Source organism: Populus trichocarpa, chromosome 1 (genome assembly GCF_000002775.5).
Source record: "Populus trichocarpa isolate Nisqually-1 chromosome 1, P.trichocarpa_v4.1, whole genome shotgun sequence".
Classification (NCBI taxonomy): domain Eukaryota; kingdom Viridiplantae; phylum Streptophyta; class Magnoliopsida; order Malpighiales; family Salicaceae; genus Populus; species Populus trichocarpa.
The window spans coordinates 9023407-9047790 of record NC_037285.2 but is presented as its reverse complement, the minus strand read 5'-3'; the positions used below and the strand labels follow the sequence as shown (position 1 = coordinate 9047790).

Genomic DNA, 24384 nt, shown 5'->3' with positions numbered 1-24384 from the left:
CTTGTGCTCTTGTTTTTCATATCCACCTCGATAGAGAAATTACTTATGCTCTTGTTCTTCATTTTGATCTTCCACAATATTTTTATTATAAGTTTAACTTAACAATTATTGCTCACTTTTAAACTCCGGAACAAGTAAATAACAATCATAACTAAATTGGTTTTTATTAATACAATTTTAATTTTCAGTTTTTTTTTTTAATCTATAATATCAACACCTGCTTAACTTATAATCATAACAAGACTAAACAGAGGTGTCATTGAAAACGTAAATTTTATAAATTTCAACATAACATAGTCAAAATCTAAAGTATGTTAACTCATTCCAACATTTCTAATTAAATAAAAGTTAAAATTTACATATTAATAAAGTATATTTATCAATTATATTTTATAAAATAAAAATTATTCCCGCTTACCTAAAAATTTCAAGTATAAAATAAAAATAGACAAGGATATCATTTATTTATCTCTCTTTCTCTCTCTCTCTCACAAACATATTTTTTTATATATATATATATTAATGTTGGTGTTCGGATCAATTTGTGCTCATCTCGATTAATTTTATAGGCCCTGAAGTTAACAATCATATAAGTTTTCAATGGTTTTAAATTTTATGGGACTCGAACTAATGACCTTTAAAAAGTAAATTTAGAACCTGGACAGTGAGAAATATTTAAAAAAATTGCATTTATAATTTTGTTGATTTCAAGATTTAAACTAAAAAAATAACAAATCTCGTTCCTTACCGGACAATCACCAGCAAATATATCTGTAAGCTAATATCTTCACTTCTTTCTTTCTACTTGCATGTTTTTCGTTGCGTTAAAAATGCTATTTGATTAAAATTTGATTTATTTAAATTATTATTTTTTAGTATTTTAAATACTAATATAAAAAATTAATTTTAAAAATAAATAAATATGTTATTTTAGTATATTTCTAAATAAAAATCAAAAATAAATTTTAAAAAATAAACAAATATATTGTTTAAATATATTTCTAAAAAAATAAATTTAAAACACAATTTCTCACACACTCTTGAACAGTAAACATATTATATACCCCCACACACTCTTTCTCACGTACACAAATACACACACATTTGTGTAGTATCATCCCCAGATCCAAAATCATTCACGCTTCATCCATCCCTTCCTCTCCTCTCTCAAAAAAATGGGATTCGAATCTTCGAACGGCACAGCATCACCAAAACTGCTCAAATTCCTCATCTACGGACGTACTGGCTGGATCGGTGGACTCTTAGGCAAGCTTTGCCAATCCCAGGGCATCGACTTCACCTATGGTTCCGGTCGCCTTGAAAACCGACCCTCCCTCGAAGCCGACCTGGTTGCCGTTAATCCCACTCATGTTTTCAACGCTGCCGGCGTTACTGGCAGGCCTAACGTCGATTGGTGCGAATCCCATAAAGTCGAGACCATACGAACCAATGTGGTCGGCACACTGACGTTGGCTGACCTTTGCAGGGAGAAAGGTTTGGTCTTGATTAATTATGCTACGGGCTGTATCTTTGAGTATGATTCGAGCCATCCTCTCGGGTCGGGTATTGGGTTCAAGGAGGAGGATACTCCGAACTTTATCGGTTCTTTCTATTCCAAGACTAAGGCCATGGTATGGTAGTACTATATCTTTAAAGTTATGTTTTGTTGTACAATATGATGGTCTTTGTTTCTCTCTCTTTTTTTTATTAAGATGTGTTTAATTGGTGGCATTTGTAAGACAATGTGTTGGTTCTATGCATTTTGCTTTATGGATCTAATTAAATATATACTTGCTTAGTGGAGTAGGGTGAATCGCAGTTGTGCATGTAATGCATAGTGTTGGATCCAGTAGAGTAGTGTTAATTATATGCAATATTTGGTTGTTGTTAGAGATGTCATTAATCGGAATAAAATGCAAAATAAACTTAATCGTGTTCTTCTTCTTTTTCAATTTTTATTTGGAGCTAAGGAATTCTTTCGTGCATCTCTTTCGCTTTTTTATTTTCCAGTTTTTGCATTCTTGATTAGATGGAACATAGAAAACGATGTTAATGTCTGCAATGTGTTATAGATTTAATAGATTCTGATTTATGCTTCTTTTCTGATATTTGAAAGGTAGAGGATTTGCTCAGGAATTATGAAAATGTTTGCACATTGCGTGTCAGAATGCCCATTTCATCTGATTTAGCCAACCCTCGCAATTTCATCACAAAGATCACTCGATATGAGAAGGTAGTGGACATTCCAAACTCGATGACAATCTTGGATGAACTCCTTCCCATCTCCATCGAGATGGCAAAGAGAAACCTTACTGGGATCTATAACTTTACAAATCCTGGAGTGGTTAGTCACAATGAGATTTTAGAAATGTATCGGGATTACATTGACCCCGATTTCACATGGAAAAACTTCACTCTTGAGGAGCAAGCAAAGGTAATAGTTGCCCCAAGGAGCAACAATGAGCTTGATACTGCCAAATTGAAGCAGGAATTCCCTGAGCTCTTGCCAATAAAAGAGTCCCTTATCAAGTATGTCTTCAAGCCAAATCAGAAGACAGCTGCTGCTTGATGCCACCAAAGGGAAGTCATGGATGAACTGTTGTCCATTAAGAAGTTCTTCGTTATTTATGTGTTCAAGCCGAATGAAAATGTCACAGGTGCTTGAGTTTTTTACGTTTGGATATTTTTGGTGTTTTCCTTGTTTCCATATATTAAAAATTGCTCATGTGGGCTCATTTGATCTTTCCACCTTAGAGGTTCTTCTCAAATGACATGCATATTCCACCATTTGTATCTCTATCTTGTATTTGCAACTTGATGATGAATAAATTGGTTAGAGGTGAATTGATTTATCAAGTTATAAATATATTTTTGCAAGTTAATTTGTAATGTATGGCACAAGCTGCTTTGCCTTTAATCAATTATGTTCTGATACTAGTTTTTGAAACTCTTTATGTGGTTTATCATTTCAACAAAATATTTGATTTTTACTACGAATCTTGATTAGTTGTCTTGTTTTCTCAATGTGAATTGTTAAAATGACTAAAAAGTCCCTTCCATCAAACCTTTTCTCTTGGTGGAGCATCTTAGACCCCGTTTCAAACCGTATTTTATTAAAATTATATTTTTTATTTGTTTAAAATTAAAAAAAAATTATATAATTTTTGATATTTTAACGATGTTAAAAATAATTTTTAAAATATAAAAAAAATATTATTTTAATATATTTAAAAAAACACACTTTAAATCATACCCATTGGACCCAAATGTGGTAGCCTACCCTGCTGGCGTGTGAGGAAGGTGGAGGTATCGCAGCCGACATGAGTCAACCACACATTATACTTGATAAAAATTATTCATAAAAGCATTCAAAAGATTCGAGTCAAAGGATACAGCTATATTTCAATCAAGCAGGGGCAGTACAGATTTGAAAAGCTAACTGCAAGGAACACAAACGTCAACATGAAAAATCATCAAAATGGATTTTAGTGTGTTAGTTGCGTCCAAGGATACCCGGTCTTGTACAAACGGAAGGGCCTCCGAATTTGTCTGTCTTCTGTGTCGTCATTGAGGAAGGGGGTATTCCGTGCTCATAACCAGGGAGGGTTGCTTACTCTGTTGATCTGATGTTGTTTAAGACTTTTGACTCTTATCTTCATCTCTGATTACTGTTTCCAGTAAGGGGAAACTGAAAGCAAAATCTTTACTGTAAAATGAATCGGCCATTATGGCACCAACACCATTAGCAATTACAACCCCAGAACCAGTCACCAAGGCATCACAGATAACAGTCTTCTGCTCCACTTTATAGGAATTCAGAGCTTCAAGAATGCAGGCATCTCCTCCCCAAATTAATGGATATATGGTCCCGTCGAGGTCAAAGTTATTAATGGAGAGTCCTTTCATTATACGTCCAATAAACCATATATTTGGTATCAGTAATAAGATTAGTGAGAATTCTACTGTTAATAACAACTGCAGTACTCATGTGCTCACATTTAAGACTTCTCCGTTGCCAAGAACAACTCGTGCAATAAATTTCCTATCAATGGTGCTGGCAGCTACCGTCAATGTCCATGGTGCATGGTTGGAGAGTGAGTATGGATAGGGTACAGAATTGCCAGCAGAATTTGAGGTCAGTATACCATTTTTCATGGCATGGAAAGATCCAATTGTGATAGGATCTTCCATATATGGTAATGGCCAGTCAGAACCAAGGGACACAGATATAATATTAGCACCATCTGCTATGGCATCATCAAATGTTGCGAGGATATCTGCACTTGAACATCCAAACCTCCAGCAAACTTAGTACATCGCAATTCTTGCATTGGGAACTCCAATTCTTGCAACTCCTTTAGTTGGGACCAAAGTAGCTCGCTCCTTGCACCTCACGGCCTGCTACTGTTGAATAAGGATGGGTTCCATGTCCCTCGGAGTCTATAGGGGATGGGAAGTTCGCTGCAATTTCAAAGGTTCCATTAGTTACAGAGTTAAAGGTGAAGCAGTGGGGAACGCAATCAAGATAATGCTTGTTGCAGGTGACCAGGGCCCTTTCCTTTCCATTTAGCAGATGGAGCACTCATTCCTTCATTATTGAAGCTCTCAGCTTCTGACAAGATTGCTACATTGTGAAATCATCAAAAGCTTGTAATTAGCACATGATCTTGAGTTTTAGCCAAAGTGAAACAAATAATATTAAAACGTAAACCTGTGTCAGAAGACCAATAACAACATTTCCTTCTAGGGGTGCTCCAAGTTTGCCTTGAATAACAACATCAAAAGCTTGTAATTAGCACATGATCGTGTAGTTTGAAGGGTTAGAATGTGATTTGGAATGACTGAAACAACATCTTCCATTTCTGCAGCCAATTTCGATCCTATTCAACACTGAACAAAGCTAATAAAAACTTGAATCCTAGTAACCATTTGTTTGAGTAAAAGTCACCTGATAATTTTTCGAGCTCTTCAGCTGCAAATCCAATGACACTCTTTCCATAACTATATACCAGACTTTTTTTTTCTGATTCAGTACTGCATTTAGAAAACTTTTCGATGTTTGATCAGGTTATTTAAGATCAAAGCCATGTGGGGCCCTCGAAGGAGCACAGAAGCATATAAACGGGAACAGGAAATATACCTATACTTTTATGTCAACATTTGCAACGCTGAAACGATATATTCTGCTGGAAGTGTTGCGAAGTTCTTTCTGGTTTTATGGAAACAAGTCTTTCTTTCCTTCCTTTTTTTTTTTTTTTTCTTTTTCGAATGGCTCTGTAAATAATTTGGACCGAACTGTCATCGACCAAAATCAACATATAAGTAGGGAAGATAATGGGTAGCTATGTATAGGATTTTTTTTTATATTTATATCCTATTATCTAGGTAAAAAATTTATATATTTATAAATTATTTATTGGATTTCGAGTATTCAATGAGTATTCACTATCTACTATCATTTATTAATCAATAAAAAATAAATTAATATATATATATGTGTGTGTATTAATAAAAAAAATGATAAATATTATTTTTATATCAATATTAAGTATGTATAACATATATTATATTAAAAAATCTAAATATTCTACGAATATATTTATATAATATAAATATATATTTCAGGTTAGGTTTGGACGGGTTTCAGATCGGATTTAACAATATTTATACCATACTCATTATTCGTTAGGTTCAAAAAATTCTTACCCATTCAGATTAGATTAGGTTAGTATTCATCAGATTTGGATTATATTGTCATCCCATAAGTGTAAAGATAATTAATAGATTTTTTCTGTTAAATTTTTTTTAATATACTTGATTAACTAATTAGGTAGGGAAGCATTCCTACATCAATATTGTTGTGATAAGTTTTGAACTTATTTACGTATAGTTCACTTAATTTAAAATTTCAAAAGCCTTAGAATAATTACCTGAAAACCTAAAAAAATTTGGGACTTTTACTGTTCAGCTATTGTAGATTAACAATGCCGTTTTCTTTTTAATTTTCATTTTGATCATCGAATTTTTTTTTTCTCAATTTCATTTTTTTATATGGTGTTGGTGAAATTTTGTCTGTTTAAGTTTTATTTTCTTTGAATATTTTTGGGAATTAAATGTGTTTGGGAAGATTCATAATTTGACTAGGGACTAATTTAATAAAATAAGATTTCAATTTATAGAATGAAGAATAATTAAAAGAATGACCAAAACAAAATCCAAAAAATAATTATTGGTCTTTTTTGTTCTTATAAGAAAAAAATCATTTTCATTGCAATAGTCATCATTTTTACATCCTTGGTCCTTTTTATTTTAGAATTTTATGTTTAGATCCAAAATTTTATTTTTTTCACGTTTTAATGCCTGATTTTCAGGAGATAAGAGAGAAGGCTATTGGGAAATATGTGAGAGAAAGTGGTTTGCTAGCCATGTTTCGACAATAAAAAAAATGATTTTTGTGTCAATAAATTTCAATTAACGAGATGAGTATGATTAATGTGTTTTGGAACTTTTATCTTCAAAAAAAAAAGTTGATTGCGTTTAAAGTAAGTTTTATTTTATTCAGTTTAATTTGTGTCTTTGGATCAATTGAAGGGTTTTTTGAGGTTGAAAACAAATTTATTGAGATTTTTAGAGTGTTTATTAAGTGTTCTAGGGTGAAAATAGGTTTTTAGGTTAAAAAAACTTAGTACCCAACTTTTTAGTCACTTCTTTGATAATCAAAATCTATATCAGTTTATCTGATTTGTACACATCTCATTGACTCATTCCCTGACCTCTTTCTATAGTCTTTTTTTTTCAATTTTTTTTTAGATTTTAATTGTAATGCACTATAAATAAAATATTTAACATGATATTTCATCTCCACCAACTCAAAAATATCTAATTTATAATCATTAGGATCCTCACAACCATCACCCAAATACATCTTAACCTCTTTTTTTCTTTCTACATCATCTTTTTCCTCTAAATGTTTTTCAAATTGAGAAGCCAAGTCATTTAACCTATCATCTACCATCATCGAATCAACATTAACATCTTCACTTATATCAATGCCAACACTATGGACAACCTTAACATCCTCATCTACATTCATATAATGCAAACAACCTTAGCAAAGTATCTCTAACCTTCTATAAAATTTGCAGTCTCTTCAATATCATACAATCTCCGAGAACAAAATCTTATTTACTTTAATTTGAAACATGGATCGGATCTAACACAATAGCCATATACAACATAAAGTTTTGTGTATCTTGATCTCCCTGATAGTTTTTATACTTTGTCATCGTATTCTTGACCATTTTATTTACATAAATATCTTTACTTCTACAAAGTTGAGATATATTTGTGTGTATGAAAATTAATTTATGAAAGAAAGAATTAGATGTCACATATAAAGAGTTAGAAAATTTCAATGTAACCATATAAAATAGTTTTAATAACTTCACAAAAGATCTAGCCTTTTCTCAATCTTCTAAAACAGCAGGACCTAAGGTTTTTTTTCTCATTTGAATTAACATTAAAGTAACTCAACTACCTAGGATCGATTTCTTCTAACCTCATAAAAACCACATCAAATTTCTCAGTCGCATTTAGTATCATATAGTTAGAGTTCCATCTAATTACAATATCCAAGCAAACTGATTATTTATTTCTAATTTTCAACCTCTCCGTACATTGGTTAAAAACAAGTTGTCTAGAAGGAGAAGATCTAACAAATGTTATTGCATTCTGAATCTTAACTATGACATGTGAGCCTACCCATGCATTTGAAAACCTAGACTTAGGGGGAATACCAAAAACAAATCTAAGAAATACCAAATGACGTGTCATCTAGATTTTTTTTTTCAAAAAATACATGTACACCCCTAGTACATTTTAAAAAAATAGAGCACCATGTTAGCCTACCCTTGCAGGCTCATGTCCGAGCCTTTTCTAATTAGACCATGCCTAGCAACATCTAGTTTTATTTTTTTTTGTAATTTTGTCTTTTAAATCATGCTTTTTATATGTTTTTTTTTAAGATTTTTTTAAATTTATATTTAAATTAGTACACTTTCTCTCTAATTTTCTATTTTTGGTATTTAGTCTTTTTTAAATAGTGATTGTTTTTTTAATTATTTTGTATGTTTTTAATTTCTTATGAGATTATTCTAATTCATCTTTATCAATAAATAATATTTATTTTTGGATAGTATTTCTGTTAAGTGCAAGCTTGTGATATATATTTTTTCACCTTGATTTTATTCAATCAGTTGTGTGTGTGTGTGTGTGTGTCTGTTTCTACTATAATTTTATTAAATAAAAAAATAATTTTAATAAACAGAGTCATTGAACACTATCGGGTAAATCAACTATATTACGAAATCAAATATCTTGATATACATTTATCTCTTGACTCTTATTGATACGTATTTAGTTATCGTTAATAATATTTTTTATTTATCATTAACACAAATTATTCTTGATTTATTTAATTAAATTGGTGCATAAATTTTTTAATTTATATGTATAAAAACATGTCAAAAAAAACTTGCATGTTTAATTTTTTTAATGAAAAATTAATCCTCAACACCACAAAATTTAAAGTGTTGTTTGGTATTGTTGTAACGGTTGATTTTTAAAGTGTTTTTTGTTTAGAAATGTATTAAAATAATATTTTTATTATTTTTTAGAATTTATTTTTTATATTAGCACTTCAAAAACGATCTAAAAATACTAAAAAATAATAATTTAAAAAAAATAAAAAAAAATTAATATTTTTCAAAAATAATTTTAAAATACAAAAACAAATAGATCAAAATATCTAGCAGTGAAACCAAAAAAGAAATGCTACGACAACGCCAGGTCAATCAAGCACGAGGCACATTCATCTTCGTGCATCTGTACTGGAGCGTGAGCTAGAAATAGAATGCCAGTTTGTTTGTTTCTGTAGCACACGTTTCTCAAATGCCAAGTGTTATTTCTGATAATCGCTCGACATATTACGAAGATTGACAAGTCAAGAACCACACTACTGTTCATGGCTTCTGTATATATAAATAAAGTACAAAAGCAACAAATTCTAAAGAAAATAAAAAACACAAATTGCAAATAAACGAAACCCTTGAACTGGAAATTATTTGCAAGTGACAACTTGGTAGTTAAATTCCATCTGTTAGCGCTTACATCAACACTAAATTCCTACGATTTTGATCAGCGTGGTTGATTATTCCCAGGACGCCCCATTAACTGCAACTCTTGCTTATCATATATTTCTAAAGAAAAATCCCTTAACATTTGAGCCTTCCCTCCCTTGCCACTACCACTATTAGAACTCACACTCGGCGCCATGGTCGATTTCTTCGCCACTTTAGCCCCAACCGATGTGCTAGCAACCACCGGTGAAGGTGACCTAAATTCAACCTCGCTAGGTATATTTACCACACTTGCTGCTGCTGCTGCTATACTTACTCCTGTTTCATTCCCACTGTTTGTTGATGCCACAAATGATGATATGGGCCTCGCGGCTGCAACGTTAAAGACAGGGGTTAGCGAAGGCGATAAGGCCCATATTTGTTGATTAGCAGGAGCAACCGTAGCCGCAGCTTGTGGAATCATCCAAAAAGCATTCGCTGGCACCATCATGCCAGTATTTCCCACAGCAAAAACAGGTACCATTCCTTGTGGTGTCGCGGCCGCAGCAAGTGGTGCTGAGGGCTTTACTGGGGCTAAACCAGATGTCTGAGAAGTCGAAACGGGTGCTGCTTCACTAATATCGCAGAACTCAGAATTCGAAGGGCGCTTCCGTTTCTTCGGCGTTTCAGTTAATGAATTACTATTGTTTGAGGTTGTTGTAGGGATTTTGAGAGTCCCACCAACGGAGACCGCGATAGCAGGTACCGTGCCGGTGCCGGTTGCTTCAATAATAGCTTCTTCAGCATGTTCAAGCAGCCATCTAACGGTTTCACCGTCTGATTTATGGCCTAATTCTCGGGTCAATTGGAAGATCCGGGCAGCACAAGTAGCGGGTATTCGGATCCTACGGCCACGGCCCTCCACTTTTGTGTGGCGGTCTTTGGTGGATGCGCGTCTGGTTGTCGCTGTTGTAGTGACTGGCAGAGGCATTGAAATTGGCATTGGCGTCTGCATCTGCATAGCTAGCGGTACTACACCCATTGGGTTGGTTCTTTGGTCCGGGTCAGAAGACGGGTCGGAGTCAAATGGCTCCTCCTTTAACGGCATGACTTGAAACGCTTCTGTTTCATCAATTGTTGATATCTTTAAGCACCCATTACTGCTGATGCTACTGCTGTTCCTATTGTCTTCTGGGTCACCAGCGCTCGTGCTAAGATCAGAAGTGCCACCTTCATCATCTGGGTCCATTCCATGCTCTTGAAATGATGCCATTTTTTGAGGGTCCAGTAGGGGAAAAAAGAAGTAGAAACCCAGATGATAATTTAGAGTGTTTGTTTGTTTGTTTCTAGGGAAAATGAACGGAAAAGATGGGGTTTTGGAGAAGAGGTTGAAGGAGGAACTATAAATAAATATCAGTCGACAAACAGAGAGAGATTTACTTGTGGAAAAGTTGGGGGGTACAAAAGGGGAAGGGATCAAACCCTAGAATTGTATTTCCATTTGTGGCTCTTATTATCACGATCTTGTTGTTTATAGCTTCAGGGAAAAAATGGCAAAAGATTTTGGTGGTGGGGATGGAGAGGCTATCAAGCGGTTAGGATAGGATCATGAAAGCTTTGTGAAGAACGAGGGAGTGACACGTGCCAGAGTCTTGTTGGTGACCGTTTTGTGTGTGCAATGTGGGTCCCAATTGAAGTGGACCACAAGGGAGGGAGGGGGGCGTGGTGGTCTCGAGTCTCGACCCTCAAGTCTCAACTCTCGACCAATTGGTTAATAGAGTGGTGACAGAAAACTCTGGAAAAGTTTCGAGTCTTTTGTGGCTTAATTAAATGGATTTTCATCGGTTGACGACACCTTGCTGCTGTGGTGGTCCATCCATCGTCGTCGTCGTCGTCGTCATCATCATCATCATCAGAGAGGAGAGGAGAAGCTCTCTACTGTTACAATTTTCTATGATTAATAATAGCATTTACAGATCTTGCTGCTTGGAAGCTGGGACTCTCTGCAGTCATGGTTTGCTTTCCTTCTGCTTTGAGCCTCCTTTCTGTATCCTCTGAATTTTAGCAATCTATCAAAATAGTAATCTTTCAAGGAGTTTATACAATTGTTCATTGTTTTCAAAGGTTATTAAGCACCCCATGTTCTTTTATCATTAAATTAAATAAATAAATAAATAAAAACTAAACTAAACCCGGTAAATGTTTCGCCGTGGATCGCCTCACATTTTCACTCACTCTGGAATTTCGCACTTACCTTCCATGAACAAAACTAAATAACTTGGTTTGGGGTAATATTGTCGGCACACAATATTGAAAGGGGTAGATTGATATTTTATCTTTTTTATTCGCATATTGTAATTACTAAATACTCTTAAAAGTAAAACTAAAATAATTGGCAGCCCGGGGTGTGTCGGTGACAGGTTGGAAGTGTGGCTCTAGTAGAATTATTTTTTTCTTTTCCTAACAAAATACAAAAATTATCTTTTCATTTGTTTTTTTATATCTAATTTGGTTTTTATTTTTTAATTACTATTTATTTTTTTAAAATTAATTTTTTTTCTTCAATTTAATTCTTCATCGTTTGATTTCATTTATTTTTTATATAAAATTTGATTCTTATTCTTTTAATTTTTTTATTTTATTTATTTTTATAATTAAAATTGTTTCTAATTTCATCCATTAGCATTTGATTTTGATTTATTTTTATGTCAAATTTAATCTCTATTTTTTTAGCATGTAACTAACTATTTAACGCGTGCTTTGTTGTAGATCTTTGCTATAGATTATATAATTTTTTTCAATAAAAAAATAAATATACAAGTTTTTTCAATGTGTTTCTTGTTATAAAAAAAAAGTCTCAATCATAAATTAAAATGTTTATACAGACATCTAATTAATTCAATATATGATCTCACAAATGCACTCAGTTGTGTTGAATAATTCCGTTTCTTAGAATAATTTTCTTATTTAATCAAATGATTATCTATGTCATTAACGTTAAAAAAATTGTTGTTAACAAAAATGAATTGAATGAAACTATGAAACTCAACTATAAAACAACTCAAAGTTGAAAGGCAAAACTAGAAAAAAAAAATTAAAATCAATCTAATTTTAAAGGATAAAATCAGAAAAATAATCTCAAATAAAAAAAATTATCAAAGTAAATTCAACAAATAACGACAAATAAAAAGAACTAAGATAACCTGGGTCATTTTTAAAATTAGTAAGAAAATCCTATAAATAGCAAATAAATAAAAATAACATAGTCTAATCTTCAATTGAATAAAGGCTAAAGTTTAGAACTGAAATAACATAAGCTTAAAAAAAAAAAAAACAAGACAACCCGAATGAACCTCCTAAACCTAGGTTAATCTCTAAAACTTGTAACTCGTAAAATTCTATACCCGGACTTAATCAAGAAGCTCAATTCCAAACCAATTTAATATTGAAGAATGAAATAAAAATCAATTTAAAAAAATTATCAATATAAAAAAATAGCAATCAAAAGAATGAAGATCAAATTTGATAAGAAAAAAAAACCTAAGAATGAATTTGTAAAAAAAATCAATTTAAAAAATTATCTCAAATCAAATAAATAATAATCAAAAGATTGAGGACCAAATTTGAAATATAAGAAAATTGAAGAGGGATGAAATTGAAAAGGAATTCCGGTTTTATAAATTATTCCAAATAAAATAAATAGCAATCAAAAGAATAAGGATCAAATCTTAAAGAATAACAAATTGAAGAACTTCTTTGAAATTCTAAAGTGGCAGACGTGGAAATTACTGAGGAGAGAGAAAAGAAGAAAAAAAGGTCACCGACACCAAGTCAAACACACCGCTTCATAACAGAAGGGACATTAAGACGATTCAAATGTTGTCGTGTAATGTGGCGTTTGGTCACCAGATGGCTCTACATGCATCGCTTAAAGGGCATGGGAGCTACCTAAGCGTTGGCGTGTGCATTGAACACACCGGCCACTTTTTTTAATAACATTTATATTTGTTAAGTTAAAAAATTACCCCTTAACCAACCTAAAAAAAAACAACTGTATGAAAATACAAAAATATCCTTAGATGTAAGCTAAAGAAAATTATACTTTGAAGGGCATTTAAGTTATTTTATTGTCTCAAAAAAATAAAAATGCAAAAACACCATTGTGCATCAACTTTAAAACTTGTTGGATTTATGGGTAGAATAGTCATTTTACTATGCATTTAAAATGTGAAAATATTTAATTGCCCCTTTTAGATTTGGTAATAATCAATAGACGCTTGTGAAATTACAAAACTACCCCAATAGCAAGTTGTTTAGCTATGTTTTGGAAGGGCAAAATGAGGTTTTCGCTGTGGATGGCTATGGTGACAACCCCATGCTTTTTAGATTTTGTTAACTAGATTTTTTACTCGTGCTAAGCCGCTGGTCATGTCATTTTTTTCTAACCTTGAAAAAAAATTGTTAAGACATATATTGGACGAGACATTTTTAAAATATTGAGATGGTGATATATTAAAAAATATTGAGAGAACAACATATTAGTTAAACTCATATCAATCATGGTTAACCCGCGAAACTTGTGATCCGGGGTATGAGACCCAAATCGAAACAAAATAGAGAGTCCACTTCTAATCGATCAAATATTAAAGGCTGAAAATTAAAAAAATCAATTAAAAAAATAAAAAAATATACTTAAGCAAACAAAAATATCATAAAGTGAGCATAACATGCTTATATTTAAGTAATTAATTTAATTTAATTCAAACCAAATTCTCTTTTTTAAAAAAATAAATTTAACAAAGAATGACAAATAAAAGAACTCGAGATAACTCAAGTCATTTTCAAAGTTAGTGGAAATTTTTATGGAAAACAAATACAAAAGTAATGCTAAAAGATGAAATTGAAAAAACATGAGTTTTAAAAAAAGATAAAAAAAAAAAACAAATGAATTCGGGTGAATCTCTCTAACTTGGGTTAATCTACTAAGTTCGTAACTCATTAAATCGTAGACTAAGGCTCAATAAAAAAGTTCAATTCAATGTTGAAGGATAAAATATGAAAATAAATTATTAATTTTAAAAATTTGCTAAAGTAAAAAAAATTGCAATAAAAAATGGCGGATGGAATCATAAAAAAGAAATTCATTTTAAAAATGATCTCAAATAAAATAAATAGCAATTAAAAAAATAAAGATCAAATTTAACAAATTAAAAAATTAAAAAAGGATTAAATTGAAAAAAAAAATCAAATAAAAAAAATCAATTGAAAGAACAAAGACTAAATCCGAAGAAAAAACAATTAAATGGCTACTATGAGATGAGATTTTGTAAGATTAGGTGTAGAAATCGAGAAGAGAGAAAAGAATGGAAGAAAAAAAGATAATCAGCACCAAACCACAGAATTACATAATATATACCGCCTAGTAGGTAGGTCCTATCATGATAAATCAGAACACATCAAGAAAAGTTATTTTTAATCCTCACACACGCGCCACTTACACACGACACGACAGGAGGACTTACTTTTATTTTTTATTTTTATTAATATACAATATTTACCCTAAAACCATACCATATGATAATCGCACAAAAAAAATATATGAAAGAATGAATAAGTCTCCTTAGACAAGATATGGAAGTTTTGGTTTTAAAGACAAAAAAATTATTACACCATGCATCGGGAAGGGAACTACACATCACGCCCCACCTAGTAGAGGAGGCCCTACCATATAAAGGAGACCCCACACCATGAGAGGTTATTTTTAGGAAACGGGAACGCGGGCACCTAGTAGAGGAGGCCCTACCATATAAAGGAGACCCCACACTATGAGAGGTTATTTTTAGGAAACGGGAACGCGGGCACCTAGTAGAGGAGGCCCTACCATATAAAGGAGACCCCACACTATGAGAGGTTATTTTTAGGAAACGGGAACGCGGTTCAACCTGCATTCCTAAAAAGTTTGATTTTTTATTTTTTATTAAAATTTAATATAATTTATATATTTTAAATCGTTTTTTGACATATATTTTAACTTGAAAAATTATTTAAAAAAAACTCACAACCACACAACTAAATACATTCTTAATCGTTGCATGCGTTGCTTAATCAAAGCAGGACGGCTTAGTTACTGACACCTTCAACACATACGCCAACTTTTATTTCTTTTATTTTTTTAAATACTAAATTTCCCCTTAGATCACATAATAATCACACCAAAAATAAAAAGAACCAAAATGAAATTACGAATAAGCCTACAGAGGCCAGGTAAGCGAACTATTTGCTTGCTGATGAACGAACTAAAAGATAACCAACAAAATATACTGAGAACACTTGCTTGCTGATGAACGAACTATTTGCTTTAAAATACAAACTTAAGGAAGCATGAATATTCTTCTTTGGGCTTGATAACAACATCTAAAAGTTAAGAGCCGGATTCCTGGCTTATGACAACTGTAGCTGGTTCACCAGGATCAGTGACCATTGGTGAGCGAACAATTCTCACTAGCACCGTCTATGGGCTTCTTGGCATAAAATCTTCGGTACATGTAGTCGACTTCTGTAAGATAGTATGTTCCTGGAGCCAAAAGACTACAATCCTTGCTTGTCACAAAGTCTTTTGCTCCGTACCTGTGCTCCATTAGGTGCATAGTTTCGACAAATTTCTCGGGAGAAAACTGCACCAGAAGCATAAGTTCAGTGAGATGCATTCAATGACACTGCTCCTTCACAATCTAATTGAGCAGATAAGATATATTCTAACAAGGCCCCTTAACCTTTACTTTTTCTGGATCATTCCAACAATCCTAGTATTTCTTATTCATGCTCCCAGAGACATGATCATGCCTAAAGGAGAATGATAGATAAGGAACCAATCTTTAACCGTTCAAGAAATATATTCAAGATTACCTCGTGCCTTGACTTCAACTTTGTTGGAACATTCATCACAGTGGCAATGTTTGACAAGCTAAACGGTTGTTGACCTTCATGTAGTTGCAATGAGAACATCGTGGCTGTCAAACCACTTCCATATGAGAACAGTATAACCCGCTTGCCTGACTGCAATAAATCCAAAATATCCTGGTAAGCACTAGCGTCCAATATAAATAAGCTAAGATTAAAGCCATCTTAATGATGAAGTACAAGTGAAGATTTAAAGGTAAGTCTAAAATTAGAAAAGAGAGCAACTACTATTACCAATTCACTATTTTTATTGTGAAGAAGGGATGCAAATGCTGCATAGAGAGATGCGGTATACATGTTGCCAACTTGCTTGGGTATCAAAGTGGTTGGTTGCACCTTTGCTTCAAAAAGAGGCTTTGCAACTTGTTGGGATACCTGTGGATGCATAACATCAAGTGATCAATCAGCAAGATGCTCAAATACCAATAACTAAACAATTCTAAAATGGAATCTTAAGCAATCTTTGCAATTTAGAAGTCTGGAAATGTTCAGCATCATGCATGCTTAGTAATTCAGTAGCTCATCTGTAAGAATTATGCAAGTAAAATCTCCTGCATTTAGCACACTGTTGGCAAAACATCCAAACAAAGATTTGATAAGAATTTGAAAGCAACAGGAGTATCCTTAGAAGTGAGGGCTCAAGAAATTATATGATTTCTTTCTCTTCACTAACTCATTAGTGTCAAAATAGGTACCAGCAACCCTTCTTCTGCAGTGTGGTGGATAAAAAGCAAAAGAAAGAAACGTCTTCACTTTTTTAACAGACAGGGTGGGTTTTAAATGCACCTTCTCAAGATCCCGGCTTTGGTAGCTTTCATCACCAGATAAAGTTGAAAATGGTGCCAGTTTCTCTTTAGCACCCTCATCAATTGAGCTGCAAATAATAGCAAATGAAGGTAAGAACTTAATATATCATGCAAATTTTACCAGTTAAAAACCAAAACATATAAAATTCTTCAGGAGTGAAGAAAAGACAGAACCTGGCTTTCCTCACAGAGTCATTGAACACCAACCGAGCAAAGCTTTTCTGTACAAGCTGCAAAAGTTCAACATTCAGAATTAATACAAATGCTGAAAATGCTGGTGATACCACAAAGAGAGCAATGGCAAAAGCAAAATAATAAATTTACCTTGTTATAAGGAGAATGGAATACAAAATAGGCAGCATCAGAAAGAGAGAATTGTTTGCCTGTTGATTTCTCATACCTACACGGAGCAAGATAGCAAGCCATTTACATCACACACATCACCAGAATCATCAAAAGGTCTACATCATGAAAAAAGCTTTCTGTAGTTAATATATCGTACTTTGCACAGAATGTTTTGTAGCAGGAATCAAGGGCCATGAGGTAGCATGTTTGAGAAAGCTTGCCATCCACAACCTACAATTGCATTTTCCACAGCATGAGGAAAAGGTATCAAGAAACAAGAACAAGCTATAAAGAATTATAGTAGTAAATAGGTTACACAGAAAAGGGAATCAATGTAGAAGGGAAATGGAGTTACTGGATATTCACTAGCAAGGTTGGGCTTATAGAAATCATAGACATGAGACATGTGACTCCCCCTAAATTTGCTTTCAAAAACAATAGGTGCATCTGGACCGATTAACATGGCAATGGCAGCAGCTCCTCCAGTAGGCCGGGCAGGTCCTTCTGCGTAGACCTGATAAAATAGAAAGAGACCTCCAGTAAGAAAAGGAAACCAGTACATGCTCCAAACCAGTGAGATGGAAAATATGAAGTATCTTAGAAATTCAAATAAAAGGTTTTGTTTCCAGAAATAAAATTGATTTTAACATCAACAAGTTCAACTAATTATTAAGAAAAAAGGCGATTTTGAAGCAGTCAAAGGATATTATCATACCGCACTGTCAGTACACACAACAAGCCCATAGCGTCCATCCCATGAGCTACTCTCGACCCAATTGACACAGTTGAATAAAGCTGCAGTTCCTCCATAGCATGCATTAGTTGAGTCAACCCCTTCAATGTCGGTATTTCCACATTTCTGCTTGTTTTTCAAGAAAGAGAATCATGTTACAATAGAGCATGTTATTTTTGCTTCATACAGCAGAGCGATTTTAATTAAATCCAGAAATGACCTTGCAAGTTTATCTATTAGACAAGATAGCTAGTAAAAATGAGTTACACAGATAAGGATCAAACTCCAAATATCAAATTTGGACGCAAGCTACTGGCCATTATGTATGAAATGTAAATTCACACTCACAAGATTTAGCTAAAAGGGTAATTTTGTGATGAAGAAATCATGGTAGAGCAAAGCGTGTTTCAAGATTTCAAGTTAAATAATCCACAGCATGGTTCCACAAAGTAAACATTCCAACTACACCAAACACTTTATCAAAGATTCATTCACAGGTCCACGCGACCATAAGAACATTGCAATTATTTCAAATAATCAAATACCTCAAATATTTGCATCAAGAAGGTCTTGATGGATTTGCTCTTGTCAATAACGGTCTCACTGCCAACTTCTAGGCGACCAATTTGTTTTGGATCAACATTGTACTTCTCGAGAAGTGAACTAACAACTGTCAAACTGAAAATCTCCCAAAATATGTAAACATCATTATCGGCTGTCAAGTTATAAAGCACAACCACGTCTAATAGAAGTTAAGGGATCCTATATCTTGAAAAATCACAAACCTCATTGAGATAACATCTTCCACTTCTGTACAAAATCCCAAGCAATCTTGTCCAAGTCCAATTGTGTATTTCCCTTTGCTTGCACCATCGTGGGTCTCTAAGGCTTCCTGTTTCACATGTACAACCCAGATCACTATATTGAAAAGCCAGAGCAGATTTGCTCTTGCATGTTGCAGAGATAGACAATTAATGAATCTGACCGCCCCCCCCCCCCCCCCCTCATAATTAAAAGCTTAATTAAGCACAGATAATTTTTAATTTAATCTTCCCAAAAACAAATTACACATGAAATTTTAAGAAACAAAATCCAAAACCCCACTATATTTACTTTTCCTTATTTTTCTTAGCAACTAAACAGAAACCGATCAAAAACAAACCTCTATTCCAAGTAAAAAAAAAATGCTATTGAGAAGGAGAATGAGAGATGTAGATAGAGAAATGAAATCTAATCACCTGTTGAACACAGGTAGGAGGGAAGTAGATATCAATAGCGAGAATCCCCACATTCTTTGTCATTCTAGGATTTTCTTTAAATTCCTTAAGGAACAAACAATTCTACAAATCGAGAAACTTCAACCAAAAACCAAGAACCCAAAACCACTCTCTTTCTCAATGTATTGCTAAAAACAAAGAGGCTTGGCTTACTTGTTCTCCTGTAAAATATGATAAAAATGATTATTTGAGAGCAGGGTGAGGAGACTTGCAACAAGGTTACTGGGTTTATATAGACAGGAAGAGAAAAAAAAAAACATCTGAAGAAAAAAAGCAATTGTGGGGTCAGGATCTTTCCTTAAATAAACTTTTGAACATTGATTTTGGATAAAATTACCACGTTTGCCATTATTAAATTTTATTTTCTTCTTTTCCTTTCTGGATATCCAGGATTAGTTGTAGATGGTGATTGAAGTTGCGGTATTTTTAAAAATTTGTAGTTTTTTTAAATTTTAAATTATTTTTTATTATTATTTAAATGTGCTGATATAAAAAATAATATTTTAATATATTTCAAATAAAATATAATTTTAATTACATTTTCAAACATGTATTTACATGATATTGATATTAATTCAAAAGAATTACGAGATTATTTATCTAAATTTATACTTTATAATAAATCACCGAACAAAAAAGAGATGGGATTGGAAAGCCTCTATCCAAACAGAAAAGGTAATGAAAGGTGTTATTTTCATTTTCATGATTTAGTTAGTAAGTTCTATTTTGTAAGGAGCTACCAAATTCAGATTCTAATTATTAGATATTAATAATAATAAATTCCCTTTTCGTCAAATCTTAAATATAATTTATATTCGAAATAATAAAATAATATTGTGGACCGGAGCAAAAGTTTTCCTAAATTGATTAGCAAATATATTGGAATTTTTCATGTGAAATTCTTTTTCTTCCAGCCATTTTGAATCCAAGATTAAAGAATAAAAAAAAAAACCCTACACCTTAAGGGGTAGCCGACAGCTGAGGATCAATTATGGAATCTTATTTAAGATTTGGAGTTACTAACGGTGGACACTTTCCCAAGTTCTGGGGCCATCACGTGCTTTCTGTCCCTTGTTCTTCGTGTTACACGTTACCTGGCGTGGTTTTTTTTTTTTTTTTTTTTTTTGCTCTTCCTCTGTTTTAATTTTTTAAACTAAAATTTTCATGTTCCCCTCCATTGAGATTTTATTAAATAAAGAAATATCATGTACATTGTAATTGGATATTATTTACTGTACTCGACCAGCACTCACCATAAGAGAAAAATATGTTGGTGTTGTGAATATATTTTAGATATTATGATTTTTTTAATTGAAAACAAAAGATATTTATGTTTAGTCAAATAATTTAAAAAAAATATATAAACAGATAAATTTTTTAAAAAAATTAATGAAGTGAAAAAATAATCTTCCTACTAAAAGTAAGGGATAGATATCTACACATGTAAATATTTTACATAAGTGTCTATTTTATTTTAAAAGGTAATTATGGTTGGTAAGAAAAGGTAACTTTTATTTTTATAAATAAAGCTGTCTTAACTCATCTTTTACTTTCAATTTTTTCCATGCATTTTAAAAAATAAAAAAATATAATAATAATAATATATTTTCAATGAAATTCAATAAATTTCTGTCATTTTATGATTTTTTTTTTATTTGTATGTGTATGTGTGTGTATTTTTTTTTTTTTTTGCATGACATGATAGAAAAATAAGAAATTAGAGAGTGGAATGAGAAGCAAGAAAAAAAAGGAGAATGTGATGACCAAAGCCTAAATAATATAAGGGGAGATCAAATTAAATGATGAGAAAATAAAAAGAGAATTACTGTAGAACTATATATTTAGAAGCAAGCAATGTAATAAGTAAAAATAAATAAAATAAATAAGAATAATAGAGATTAGGGAAGCAAATAGAGAGTGAGCATTTATATTTCATATCATATTGTAAATGTAGTTGTACTACATCATCTCAATAATGCTTATATTTATAGTCTAATGTATATTAATACTTGTAAACCTAAAAGTCATAAAAAGATGTAGAGTTTAAATAAACTTAAAGATAATAAATAAATATAAATATAAAAAGGTGGAAGAATGCAAATAAACATCAACTTACCATGTATGATTTCATAACAAGAATCAAGTTAAGATTTGAACAATTATATAAAAGAAAATCATATCAATAAGGAGATGAAGTAAAATATTCAAATATTAGTTTTCATGTTTGGAAAGGAGCCCAAACAATATAATAGGAGAAAACCCAACACACATAAATCGCGTTTGGTTACTATTCCGAGACAGAATAGACAGAGACAATGAAGACAAAACAGAAAAGGAACGGAGATAAAATTATGTTTGGTAATTATATACAAGATAAAATAATTGTCTCTTTGTATCTTGTTTGGTTATAATAGACAAGATAAGATAAATATGAAAAAATATATTTTACCCTTGATATGTATTGTTGTCAAACTTATATATTTTAAAAAATAATTAGATATTATTTTTATACTTTAGTTTATATTAAATGTTGAAATTAATAATATTATAATACTTATAGTTATAAAACCAGAACTGGCATGACAGGTTGACTATGGAAAAAAAAAACTAAGTTATTAACAAACTTAAGAAATAGAAATTAAATAATAATTCTTGAATAATGAAGAATTAATTAATTAATTTTATTAGACTATCAGGACTGAGTTATAATTAACTCAGTAAAAAAACTTAGTTGACAAAAAAATCTTTAACATGTTAAACAAAAGGCCTAGCATATAACATGTATGATAATATAAAAAAAATGAAAAATCACAAAACATACGTGTGTCAGAAAGGCAAACCCATTTTCTTTTTTACTAAAGAGTATCCTCTCAGCAATTAGTTAAAAAACAATTAAATTGTTTCTTAACTTTTAATTTAAAGAAAATTTATAAATATGTTTGATTGAAAGTAATTTTTAATTTGAATTAAAATCTTGATAAAAAAAATTAAGTCAAAACTATACTATAACAATCAGTTAAATTTTTTAAATTTTAACTTTTAATTTATAGATTCTAATTTATGCTCTATTTTTTTCAAGAAAAGTTATTTCAAGTCATTTTTATAAAATATACTTCAAATTTAAAATTATTTTTTTCATAAATTATTTTTATAAAAAAACTTTTTTTCATTACAAAAAATTAAAAAAAAGATATTTGTTTTCATAAATGAGGTCAAATATAGTATAAATTGTTGAGTGTCCATGCCATAATAGATTATGTGAGCAAATTAATTCCCACGTGTAAATAGTACTGTTACTAAGTGCAATTCCAGGGCACAATCATTATAGGGTTGGTTCTAATAGCAAAATAAATGAGTTGATTAGAACCGATTGAAATGGTGGTATTTTTTGTTTTGAATGCTTTTAAAAAGTGTATCTCTCTTAAAAAAATTATTAAATTAGTTATTTTTTTAATAATTTTTAATTTTTTTAAAAGAATATTTTAATATATTTTCAATTAAAAAATACTTTATACCACACTATCAAATGTTCCTTTAAAAATTTCAATGCCTCATTTGTTGACTGCATACTAGCTAGTTCGCTGATGACACAATTTTTTTTTGTTTTGAATGATTTTAAAAAGTGTATTTGTCTTAAAAAAATATTAAATTAATATTTTATTAGTATTTTTTTAATAATTTTTAATTTTTTTTAAAAAACATTTTAATATATTTTCAATCAAAAAATACTTTATACCATACTGTCAAATGTTTCTTTAAAAATTTCAATGCCTCATTTATTGACTGCATACTAGCTAGTTCGCTGATGACACAACCCCCCCTCTCTTTATATATATTTTGAATTATACCATGATTAAAATACATGTTATCAACAAATCAAATAATTTAAATTCTAGAAAAAATGTAATGCTCTAGTGAAAATTTTCTTTTAAAGGAAATAAAATAAATATTTATAAGAATTTTAATGATTTAAATTAAGAAGAAAACCTTTAATTAAAACTCTTTTTCCTTATTCATGTATTTCTTTTTTATTTTGATAAAAAAAACATTTTTTTTATTAGAAGCATGGTTTTTTTAAAAAAATTTTATCATGATCTATAAGGCACATTTCAATAAAAAAATGCATTTATAAGTTTTTTATTCTCATTGATATTCATAAACAATTTTTATAAAAACTTCAACATATTAAGTTCATATAAAATTATTTATAGAATAATTGTTAATATTACTATAAAAAGTTTTAATCTTATTTGAAAATTATAGCATAACCAAAATATTTCTATCTTCTTTATATTTTTGGTGACCTTTTATTCTCTCTTTCAATATCCAAAAACTGAAATATAAGAAAAATAAATATTTCATGATTGAAATGAAAATAATAATAATAATATATATACATATATAAAAACATGGATGCACAATACAATCCACAGTGTTTTTTTTTTTAGGCACATAGGAGATGGTTGTGATAATCTCATATCACATATCAGCTATATATTGAGAACACACACACATATTGAGATTTAGAGCTAGCATTAAAGCCTTAATGGTTTCTCTCATAACAAGATTTATTAGTCATTATCATATTGATTATATTGATTAAGGAGTAAAGTAAAATTTATTTATCTGGTATTCAATGGCTTTTTTTTTGTTTTTTTGATATGATTTTTAGTTATGATCAAGTTGACTAAGAGGAAATTTGATATTTTACTAAATACAAAACATAATTTAAAAATCAAAACTGGTTGACGCGTGCATTGCACATATTAGTGTGTGCATTGTTATGCTATATTCAGGTGGCGTGTGCGGATGATAAAAAAAGACCTCCTTTGATGTTTTTGGAATCATGACCCGATCTTTTTCCCCCTTCTTTTCTCTCTCCTCCTTATTTTTCTTGTCTAACTTTTCAAATTTTCAAACAGTCCTTCAACATTTTTTTTCTTTAAATTTGCTAATTGTTCTTTTGATTATTATTTTTTTTTACTGAAATAAATTTATAAAATTAGATTTTTTTCTCAATTCAATCCTCATTCAATTTTCTCATCTGTTAGATTTGGTTCCTAGTCTTTTGATTGTAATTTGTTATATTTGAGATAATTTTTAAAAATGATTATTTTACAATTTTATCCTTCAATTGTTTTCATATT

At 31.1% G+C, this 24384-nt stretch overlaps 3 protein-coding genes and 1 pseudogene across 3 annotated transcripts; 1 reads left to right on the top strand and 3 right to left on the bottom strand.

Moving 5' to 3' along the window:
• Nucleotides 1-1070: 1070 nt before the first annotated feature.
• On the top strand, nucleotides 1071-2856 carry LOC7478085 (bifunctional dTDP-4-dehydrorhamnose 3,5-epimerase/dTDP-4-dehydrorhamnose reductase). The gene is made up of 2 exons (XM_002299531.4): nucleotides 1071-1631; nucleotides 2117-2856. The coding sequence occupies exons 1-2, from the start codon at nucleotides 1176-1178 to the stop codon at nucleotides 2567-2569; spliced, it is 909 nt and encodes a 302-aa protein (XP_002299567.1). The 5' UTR covers nucleotides 1071-1175; the 3' UTR covers nucleotides 2570-2856.
• A 450-nt stretch (nucleotides 2857-3306) lies between these two features.
• Nucleotides 3307-7093, bottom strand: LOC18094434 (subtilisin-like protease SBT4.15; annotated as a pseudogene).
• A 1848-nt stretch (nucleotides 7094-8941) lies between these two features.
• LOC7478084 (transcription factor TCP9) lies at nucleotides 8942-11505 on the bottom strand. The gene has a single exon (XM_002298041.4). It carries the CDS (start codon nucleotides 10387-10389, stop codon nucleotides 9196-9198), a length of 1194 nt encoding a protein of 397 aa, XP_002298077.1. The 5' UTR covers nucleotides 10390-11505; the 3' UTR covers nucleotides 8942-9195.
• A 3830-nt stretch (nucleotides 11506-15335) lies between these two features.
• LOC7478083 (hydroxymethylglutaryl-CoA synthase) lies at nucleotides 15336-19461 on the bottom strand. Its single transcript, XM_002298040.4, has 12 exons — nucleotides 19199-19461; nucleotides 18746-18852; nucleotides 18506-18638; nucleotides 17943-18086; nucleotides 17583-17741; nucleotides 17385-17458; nucleotides 17207-17282; nucleotides 17057-17112; nucleotides 16863-16950; nucleotides 16311-16451; nucleotides 16023-16172; nucleotides 15336-15790 (listed from the first exon to the last, which is right to left on the bottom strand). Exons 1-12 carry the CDS (start codon nucleotides 19259-19261, stop codon nucleotides 15587-15589), a joined length of 1395 nt encoding a protein of 464 aa, XP_002298076.2. The 5' UTR covers nucleotides 19262-19461; the 3' UTR covers nucleotides 15336-15586.
• Nucleotides 19462-24384: the final 4923 nt, after the last annotated feature.